Genomic DNA, 10,964 nt, shown 5'->3' with positions numbered 1-10,964 from the left:
GCTCAGTGAACGGCCCTCTGGTGATCTGATTCCAGCACTAATGATGTGGACAACAGCTAGAGACTAATGTAGAATGCCTCGTTTTGGAGGAACATTCTGCTCACACACATCAACATCACTTCTGGAATTGAGGTTATAATAGACTTGATATTTTCTCTCTTCTCTCTCTCTCTATTCTCTCTCTATTCTCTCTTTCTATTTGCTCTCTCTCTCCACCACTTTTCTGCTTTCCAGTTTTTTTAAAGTCTGGAGATGGAAGACGGTTGAGGTACCATTTTATAATTCTATAATTCAACTTTTCCATGTGTCTCCATCGCACCCTTTCTCACCCCTTTCCACTCCTTCCACACCTTTTTATTTCCCTTCCAACCCAAAAGGTTTCGGGCAGTAGTTTGTCCTGTCTCCCAAAGAGAAGGCATGCCCACCTCTTCCCTCCATACATTCCTCCTCATCTCTCCATACCTTTGTCTTTGTCTTTCCCCTCCAGCTGATAGATGTCAGGCAGTAGTTGGTCCTGTCTGTTCCCCAGGGACAATGCTAGGAAGGAGTGGATGAGAGAGTCTATGATGCTGATGATAGCCAGGATGTAGGCCCAGCGCACTGTGCAGTTACCCAGGGTGTGCTTATCTGTTCTCTGTTCACACATCCTCTTCACCTCCTCACTGTCGCAGCCGTCCGGGTAGATCATACAGACCTCAGCCATCTCACCAGCGCTTAGCACACGCTGCCACGTCATAGGATTAGATGACACCTTGAAACATTACACACACTTACTTTCTAATCTGCCTCAGGGAAACCACTCTCACTGGTGCACAAACACTCTTACCTTCTAACCTGACACAGCACACAAGGACACTCTCTTTCAAACCTGGAACAAACACTCTCACTCTACCCTGGCACTGGAAACACTCTCACTCTACCCTGGCACTGGAAACACTCTCACTCTACCCTGGCACTGGAAACACACTCCCACTCTATCCTGGCACTGGAAACACACTCCCACTCTATCCTGGCACTGGAAACACACTCTCACTCTACCCTGGCACTGGAAACACTCTCCCTCTACCCTGGCACTGGAAACACACTATATCCTGGCACTGGAAACACACTCTCACTCTACCCTGGCACTGGAAACACTCTCACTCTACCCTGGCACTGGAAACACACTGCCACTCTACCCTGGCACTGGAAACACACTATATCCTGGCACTGGAAACACACTCTCACTCTACCCTGGCACTGGAAACACACTCTCACTCTACCCTGGCACTGGAAACACACTGCCACTCTACCCTGGCACTGGAAACACACTGCCACTCTACCCTGGCACTGGAAACACTCTCACTCTACCCTGGCACTGGAAACACACTCTCACTCTATCCTGGCACTGGAAACACACTCTCACTCTACCCTGGCACTGGAAACACTCTCACTCTACCCTGGCACTGGAAACACTCTCACTCTACCCTGGCACTGGAAACACACTGCCACTCTACCCTGGCACTGGAAACACACTGCCACTCTACCCTGGCACTGGAAACACTCTCACTCTACCCTGGCACTGGAAACACACTGCCACTCTACCCTGGCACTGGAAACACACTGCCACTCTACCCTGGCACTGGAAACACTCTCACTCTACCCTGGCACTGGAAACATACTCTCACTCTACCCTGGCACTGGAAACACACTCCCACTCTATCCTGGCACTGGAAACACACTCCCACTCTATCCTGGCACTGGAAACACACTCTCACTCTACCCTGGCACTGGAAACACACTATATCCTGGCACTGGAAATACACTCTCACTCTACCCTGGCACTGGAAACACACTCCCACTCTATCCTGGCACTGGAAACACACTCTCACTCTACCCTGGCACTGGAAACACACTCCCACTCTATCCTGGCACTGGAAACACACTCTCACTCTACCCTGGCACTGGAAACACTCTCTCACTCTACCCTGGCACTGGAAACACTCTCTCACTCTACACATTTACATCATTTAGCAGACGCTTTTATCCAGAGCGACTTACAAATTGGTGAATTCACCTTATAGCCAGTGGGATAACCACTTTACAATTTATTTATTTATTTATTTATTTATTTATTTTTTGGGGGGGGGGGGTAGAAGGATTACTTTATCCTATCCCAGGTATTCCTTAAAGAGGTGGGGTTTCAAATGTCTCCGGAAGGTGGTGAGTGACTCCGCTGTCCTGGCGTCGTGAGGGAGCTTGTTCCACCATTGGGGTGCCAGAGCAGCGAACAGTTTTGACTGGGCTGAGCGGGAACTATGCTTCCGCAGAGGTAGGGGAGCCAGCAGGCCAGAGGTGGATGAACGCAATGCCCTCGTTTGGGTGCAGGGACTGATCAGAGCCTGAAGGTACGGAGGTGCCGTTCCCCTCACAGCTCCGTAGGCAAGCACCATGGTCTTGTAGCAGATGCGAGCTTCAACTGGAAGCCAGTGGAGTGTGCGGAGGAGCGGGGTGACGTGAGAGAACTTGGGAAGGTTGAACACCAGACGGGCTGCGGCATTCTGGATGAGTTGTAGGGGTTTAATGGCACAGGCAGGGAGCCCAGCCAACAGCGAGTTGCAGTAATCCAGACGGGAGATGACAATTGCCTGGATTAGGACCTGTGTAAGGCAGGGTCGTACTCTCCGAATGTTGTAGAGCATGAACCTACAGGATCGGGTCACCACCTTGATGTTAGCGGAGAACGACAGGGTTTTGTCCAGGGTCACACCAAGGCTCTTCGCACTCTGGGAGGAGAACACAACGGAGTTGTCAACCGTGATGGCGAGATCATGGAACAGGCAGTCCTTCCCCGGGAGGAAGAGCAGCTCCGTCTTGCCAAGGTTCAGCTTGAGGTGGTGATCCGTCATCCATACTGATATGTCTGCCAGACATGCAGAGATGCGATTCGCCACCTGGTTATCAGAAGGGGGAAAGGAGAAGATTAGTTGTGTGTCGTCTGCGTAGCAATGATAGGAGAGGCCATGTGAGGATATGACAGAGCCAAGTGACTTGGTGTATAGCGAGAATAGGAGAGGGCCTAGAACTGAGCCCTGGGGGACACCAGTGGTGAGAGCACGTGGTGCGGAGACAGCTTCTCGCCACGCCACTTGGTAGGAGAGACCGGTCAGGTAGTACGCAATCCAAGAGTGAGCCGTGCCGGAGATGCCCAGCTCGGAGAGGGTGGAGAGGAGGATCTGATGGTTCACAGTATCAAAGGCAGCAGACGGGTCTAGAAGGACAAGAGCAGAGGAGAGAGAGTTAGCTTTAGCAGTGCGGAGAGCCTCCGTGACACAGAGAAGAGCAGTCTCAGTTGAATGACCAGTCTTGAAACCTGACTGGTTTGGATCAAGAAGGTCATTCTGAGAGAGATAGCAAGAGAGTTGGCTAAAGACGGCACGCTCAATAGTTTTGGAGAGAAAAGAAAGAAGGGATACTGGTCGGTAGTTGTTGACATCAGAGGGATCGAGTGTTGGTTTTTTGAGAAGGGGTGCAACTCTCGCTCTCTTGAAGACAGAAGGGACATAGCCAGCGGTCAAGGATGAGTTGATCAGCGAGGTGAGGTAAGGGAGAAGGTCACCGGAGATGGTCTGGAGAAGAGAGGAGGGGATAGGGTCAAGCGGGCAGGTTGTTGGGCGGCCTGCTGTCACAAGTCGCAAGATTTTATCTGGAGAGAGAGGGGAGAAAGAAGTCAAAGCATAGGGTAGGGCAGTGTGAGCAGGACCAGCAGTGTCATTTGACTTAACAAACGAGGATCGGATGTCGTCAACCTTCTTTTCAAAATGGTTGACGAAGTCATCCACAGAGAGGGAGGAGGGCGGGGGGAGGAGGATTCAGCAGGGAGGAGAATGTGGCAAAGAGCTTCCTAGGGTTAGAGGCAGATGCTTGGAATTTAGAGTGGTAGAAAGTGGCCTTAGCAGCAGAAACAGATGAAGAAAATGTAGAGAGGAGGGAGTGAAAAGATGCCAGGTCCGCAGGGAGTCTAGTTTTCTTCCATTTCCGCTCAGCTGCCCGGAGCTCTGTTCTGTGAGCTCGCAATGAGTCATCAAGCCACGGAGCTGGAGGGGAGGACCGAGCCGGCCGGGAGGATAGGGGACATAGAGAGTCAAAGGATGCAGAAAGGGAGGAGAGGAGGGTTGAGGAGGCAGAATCAGGAGATTGGAAGGAGAAGGATTGAGCAGAGGGAAGAGATGATAGGATGGAAGAGGAGAGAGTAGCGGGAGAGAGAGAGCGAAGGTTGCGACGGCGCATTACCATCTGTGTAGGGGCAGAGTGAGTAGTGTTGGAGGAGTACTCTACCTTGGTACTGTCAACAGCTTGCCTTGAGAGCTTACGGGTGTGTTGTTTTGTTCCAACACTAACTAACGTAATTACTTTAGTTGAATCAATGTGCTGGGCTATAACAAAAGCCTGCACCACATAGCTATCCAGACCAAGAGTTGGTGACAATACTAGCTACCCTCTTCCTCTATGTAGCTGTCCTTGGTGCTGAACAGCTCATTCTGTTCATTTCTTGAACTACCCTGGAAAAGTTGTGCACTCAGTGATGTCAAAGGCGAGTGCACAAATAGACCCGTGTTGCCATGGGGAAAAGCCTTGGTGTAGCATTACACACAACACAGGCAGGCGGGTCGGTGTGGGAGCAGGGACAAGTATGGAATGGAAGGAGATGGAGATGGAGGAGGAAATGGTAGAGAAAGAGGAGGAGGAGGAAGAGAAGGAGATGGAGGAGGAGGAGGAGGAGGAGGAAGAGAAGGAGATGGAGGAGGAGGAAGAGGAGGAGATGGAGGAGGAGGAAGAGAAGGAGATGGAGGAGGAAGAGAAGGAGATGGAGGAGGAAGAGGAGGAGATGGAGGAGGAGGAGGAAGAGAAGGAGATGGAGGAGGAAGAGGAGGAGATGGAGGAGGAGTAAGAGGTGGGGAGGAGGAGGAAGAGGAGGAGATGAAGGAGGAAGAGATGGAGGAGAAGGAGATGGGGGAGGTGGAGGAGGAGGAAGAGGAGGAGAAGGAGATGGAGGAGGACCATGAGGAGGAGGAGGAAGAGAAGGGGGATGATGATGAACAGGTGGAGATCAAGGAAAAGGAGGTGGAGAAAGAGAAGCATATAAAAAATCTGCAGCTTCTTAAAGTTAAAAACAAGTTACAAACAGCATCAACCACATTATCATCCCATCTTCTTCTACTCACATGAGGCGAATTGCATCCAAGCACAGATCTTGTACACACTCCCTGCATTGCAGAAGAAGAAGAGGCTGAAGCAAACGATGCTCCCCACCACCAGCAGCATGGAGATACCAACGAAGAACATGGCTGTCTTGAAGGCTCCGGACGGGATGGAGCCGAAGTCCAGCGCACTCCCTTTGCAGATGAGTTCGCCAGTGAGCGCGTTCCCGATGCAATAGTGGAACAGGCCGAAGTAGCCTTCCTGCGGAGTGTTGACGCTGTCACCGATCCAGTAGGGCAGGAGGAGAGGGACACCAAGAAGAAATATGCGCTGCCTGTGTTGTGTTTAGGTTACTTGCAGCATCTTAGCGCACTGCGTAAGATAGCTAAAACACAGGCTTTCTTCAGGCAACCTAGCAGCTGATATGTAGGCTAATCAGTTGTGCCTTTACCCCACTAATGGTTAAGGTTATAATTGGGGGAGGGGAAGCTGACCTGTATGAACACCACCATCACCAAGATGGCGAAGCAGATTGTAAAGATGGTCCACAGGACGCCCACTGCGCGCGCGTTACGCACGTGGTTGGTGTGGTAGATCTTGGCTGCTTCCTGTGCTGGGAGCATGGCGACGGTTGGAGAAACTATTGCTAGATATCTATGATGGCTGTCTAGATATCTATGCTGAAGAAGAAAATTCCGCACTATAAATTCACACACGGACGTAGAGTGGGCGAGAGGATTGCGTTTCTCTGAAGGTTTCCAAGTGACTGACATTCAGTAAGTCAAGAGAGAGAAAGAAAACGCAGCCTGTTTTTGAATAGTTGATTCCTTCAACCTACACTCCCTCGCACCATCACTTATAGATGTAGGCTATTCCTCCGTTTAGAATAGTGGAGAGACGCACAGGTAGCTAGAGAGAGTTGTATCTGCGTTGCCTCTTCTGTCCATCGCCAGTCCTGATGCGCGCCGCTGCTGCTCGGAAATTCAAAACCATGGACAGCTACCTGTGCTGAACGCGTTTCTTGTTGACCTAGCCCCTCTCTCTCTCACACACACACAGTATCGTCACTTGTTGACATAGCATCTCTCTCTCTTTCTCACAAATACACACACAGACACTAAATGTAACAACCAACACGGACCCCACATGGAACAGATTGATGATTTGACAGTTGTGTAGAACAGCCAGTCAGAATACCACCTGTTGAAATGTTTGGTTCCTAACTGAGGCATGCAGTGGAAGGTGGGACTAGTGGGTAATGCCTCGTGTATTTATCAGAATGTCAAATAATTATTAATTGATGGCGGGAAACAGATCCTTGGAATAGAATGACAGTGGGCGCCCTGGCTACCAGATGGTGAGCGAGGAAAGTTCTAGGCTACTTATTGATGGTCGGATGTCTTGTCTACAGAGAAAAGGCAAAGTAGCCTAGGCATCCCTACTCAGGCACCCGAAAACAACCGTGTCTCACAGGAGAGTTTCAGACACTTCGTGAGTGTCTTATAGCCTATGTGAAGGCCTATCTTGCATGACAATGTCATAATAATGGTATATGATGTGAAAAGATAGACGGCCATATAGGGCTATTTTATAGTTTAATTCAAGTTGGGGGTTCAGGTCAGGGCCATGTTCACCAGTAGGTGTCGCTATAACGTTATAATTGAAATGTCTTTAGTTCTCTTTACAGTTTTTTTCAATTGTTTAAGCACAATTTTGAAAACAGGGCCCGGTTTGTCAAAACACTACACACAATTAGCACAACCCTACACCAAAGTAGCACAACACTTCAGATAATTTGCAAAATGGAACACTTGTCAAAACTATACACGACTTCATAAAAACAATATTTTGTTACCATACGAAACACACATTTCATATGACTTCAATCTTTTTGAACCAGTTACACACTGCTCTTGCTAACCTAAAACACTTTTAGCAAGTCTAATTCTAGGTGATTAGAGTACTGTAAATGAAGTACACAGAGAAAGTGCAACTATACAAACACTACACAAGACCAATGCTGCAGACTGAGGAAAATATCATTTATTTCTCTCCATATACCCAAATCAGTCAACATGTCAACATGGAGAATCACAACAAAACATGTCCCAGTTTTCATGCTACTACAGTAGTGTGCATAACACTGTTAGCTCAGCAAACAACAGAAAAAGTAAAATACTGTATCCAGTACAGGTTACAATTACAGTAAATAACAACAACAAACATAAAAAATAATCTGAAAAAAAACGGACAATATTGTACAGAAAACACTACAGTAAACATACTATACATTATCTCTTCGCCTAGCTGGATCTGGCCAGAGAATTTCATCAACATCACAAGCAATATCCTCATTAGCAAGACAACGCGGGAAAAACCGTCTTGAATGTCGAATCCATCCTTGCACAGCTGCGGCGTCGACTTGGTCACAGGCGTCCTCCATGGCCTGAATGAGGGGTGCCTGGGGCTGGAGATCGTAAACCTTCCACCGCCATGCAGAGAAAAACTATTCGATAGGGTTTAGAAACGGAGAGTATGGTGGAAGGTATAGTACTGTCAACTGTGGATGGTGTTGAAACCAGTTCTGGACCAAAGCAGAGCGGTGGAATGACACATTGTCCCAGATGACAATGTATTGCATCTGGTGCATTTCATTACCTGCTGTGACGATGTGGTGCAATCGGTCCAAAAATGCGAGAATGTGAGGTGTGTTGTAAGGGCCCATTTTGGCATGACGGAGGAGAACTCCATGCTGTGAAATGGCAGCGCAAAGGGTGATGTTACCCTCACGTTGCCCTGGGAAATTGATTATAGCCCTGTGGCCAATTATATTTCTGCCTCTCCTTCTTGCTTTTGTGAGGTTGAACCCTGCCTCATCAATATATATGAATTCATGCAGGATTTCCTCAGCATCCATCTGCAAAACTCTGAAATACAGTGAAAGACAAGATTGTGTAGTTCAGGATAGGTCTAGTATACAGTCAATGTAAAAAAGTAATGTGTGCAGTATGCAACATCACAGTGCTAAAGTGAACAATACAAACCTCCACATACTCATGCCGCAGCCATTTGACCCTCTCTGAATTCCGCTCAAAAGGCACTCGATAAAGTTGTTTCATTTGAACCTGATGTATTTTCAGGATGCGTGCCAGTGTTGACTGAGAGACCTGATGGACATTATTGAAAATGGCATGGTCACCGATCATGTTGGCTTGTAGTTCTCTGAGCCTGATAGCATTATTGGCCAAAACCATGTTTATTATCTCTCTCTCTTGTTCTTGCGTGAATATGGGCCCCCTTCCTCCTTGTCGTTCCCGACCCTCAATCCTATGTAGAGAATAATAAATGTAACTTACTGTACAATGTCACAGGAAGGGGTATCACAAGTGCTGATATGGTGCATACAATAAGCGGCTGATTACTGTAACTGTAGACAGATCTTCTTTTACAGTGAGCGAAAAAAGTATTTGATCCCCTGCTGATTTTGTACGTTTGCCCACTGACAAAGAAATGATCAGTCTATAATTTTAATGTTAGGTTTATTTGAACAGTGAGAGACAGAATAACAACAAAAAAATTCAGAAAAACGCATGTCAAAAATGTTATAAATTGATTTGCATTTTAATGAGGGAAATAAGTATTTGACCCCCTCTCAATCAGAAAGATTTCTGGCTCCCAGCTGTATTTTATATAGGTAATGAGCTGAGATTAGGAGCACACTCTTAAAGGGAGTGCTCCTAATCTCAGTTTGTTACCTGTATAAAAGACACCTGTCCACAGAAGCAATCAATCAATCAGATTCCAAACTCTCCACCATGGCCAAGACCAAAGAGCTCTCCAAGGATATCAGGGACAAGAATGTAGACCTACACAAGGCTGGAATGGGCTACAAGACCATCGCCAAGCAGCTTGGTGAGAAGGTGACAACAGTTGGTGTGATTATTTGCAAATGGAAGAAACACAAAATAACTGTCAATCTCCCTCGGCCTGGGGCTCCATGCAAGATCTCACCTCGTGGAGTTGCAATGATCATGAGAACGGTGAGGAAACAGCCCAGAATTACACGGGAGGATCTTGTCAATGATCTCAAGGCAGCTGGGACCATAGTCACCAAGAAAACAATTGGTAACACACTACGCCATGAAGGACTGAAATCCTGCAGCGCGCGCAAGGTCCCCCTGCTCAAGAAAGCACATATACAGGCCCGTCTGAAGTTTGACAATGAACATCTGAATGATTCAGAGGAGAACTGGATGAAAGTGTTGTGGTCAAATGAGACCAAAATCGAGCTCTTTGGCATCAACTCAACTCGCCGTGTTTGGAGGAGGAGGAATGCTGCCTATGACCCCAATAACACCATCCCCACCATCAAACATGGAGGTGGAAACATTATGCTTTGGGGGTGTTTTTCTGCTAAGGGGACAGGACAACTTCACCGCATCAAAGGGACGATGACTGGGGCCATGTACCGTCAAATCTTGCGTGAGAACCTCCTTCCCTCAGCCAGGGCATTGAACAGGGGTCGTGGATGGGTATTCCAGCATGACAATGACCCAAAACACACGGCCAAGGCAACAAAGGAGTGGCTCAAGAAGAAGCACATTAAGGTCCTGGAGTGGCCTAGCCAGTCTCCAGACCTTAATCCCATAGAAAATCTGTGGAGGGAGCTGAAGGTTCGAGTTGCCAAACGTCAGCCTCGAAACCTTAATGACTTGGAGAAGATCTGCAAAGAGGAGTGGGACAAAATCCCTCCTGAGATGTGTGCAAACCTGGTGGCCAACTACAAGAAACGTCTGACCTCTGTGATTGCCAACAAGCGTTTTGCCACCAAGTATTAAGTCATGTTTTGCAGAGGGGTCAAATACTTATTTCCCTCATTAAAATGCAAATCAATTTATAACATTTTTGACATGCGTTTTTCTGGATTTTTTTGTTGTTATTCTGTCTCTCACTGTTCAAATAAACCTACCATTAAAATTATAGACTGATCATGTCTTTGTCAGTGGGCAAACGTACAAAATCAGCAGGGGATCAAATACTTTTTTCCCTCACTGTACCTGTTTTCCTGTCGAAAAGTCCTTATGACAGATGACACTGTATATCTGCTAAGATTTGGCTGAACTCTCAGTCCAGCCTCCCTCAGCGTCAATCCATGGTACACAACATGGTCCACTAGTGTTGCACGAATGTCATTTGATAAGTTTGGTCCTCTTCTTCTTTGTGCACGTTCTCCTCCTGCTTCAGGTCTTCCTCGACCTCTGGCTCGGCCTCTGCCTCTTCATCTACCTCCTTCTCCTCCTCTGTGTACTCCTCCTCTCACCCTCACTCATCTTCTGACTCCTTCCATTTTGGTTGAAGGCAGGTGAACCTACCTGCTGCATTTTTATAGTGCTTAAACCTGATTGGTGTGTCTACAATTTAGCAATCATGTGTTTGTGCTCCTGATGGCTGTGTTTAACAGATTGGCTCATAGGTGTGGTAATTTGACAGTCAGTGCTTTGGAATTGCAAGGAAGTGACATCATGATATACTTCTGTGTCTGATGTATACAAGTGTGTTTAGTGTTTTGCAAATCACTGTATGTAATGTTTTGCAAATAGTGTGAAGCTGACAATGTGCTTACAGTTGTGCAAATCTAGCCTTGTGTTTTGCTCCTTGAGTGTAAGGTTTTGCTAATTGTGGGAAAAGTTTGATTTTAGTGTGTAAGCAATCCTCAAAAACTGTAATAGGTCATCACACACATGAACAGTCAGACTAAAATCAGAAAACGTAGGCCTATTCCT

The 10,964-nt window shown here is 47.3% G+C and overlaps 1 protein-coding gene across 1 annotated transcript; it reads right to left on the bottom strand.

Moving 5' to 3' along the window:
* Positions 1–448: 448 nt before the first annotated feature.
* LOC311138310 (LHFPL tetraspan subfamily member 5 protein-like) lies at positions 449–5,804 on the bottom strand (the record flags this gene model as incomplete). Its single annotated transcript, XM_084172993.1, has 3 exons — positions 449–713; positions 5,201–5,478; positions 5,676–5,804. The coding sequence occupies 3 exons, from the start codon at positions 5,802–5,804 to the stop codon at positions 449–451; spliced, it is 672 nt and encodes a 223-aa protein (XP_084029119.1).
* Between the last annotated feature and the right edge of the window lie 5,160 nt (positions 5,805–10,964).

This window comes from Coregonus lavaretus, assembly GCF_964263955.1.
Source record: "Coregonus lavaretus genome assembly, chromosome: 12".
Classification (NCBI taxonomy): domain Eukaryota; kingdom Metazoa; phylum Chordata; class Actinopteri; order Salmoniformes; family Salmonidae; genus Coregonus; species Coregonus lavaretus.
This window is presented reverse-complemented; position numbering and strand designations above follow the sequence as displayed.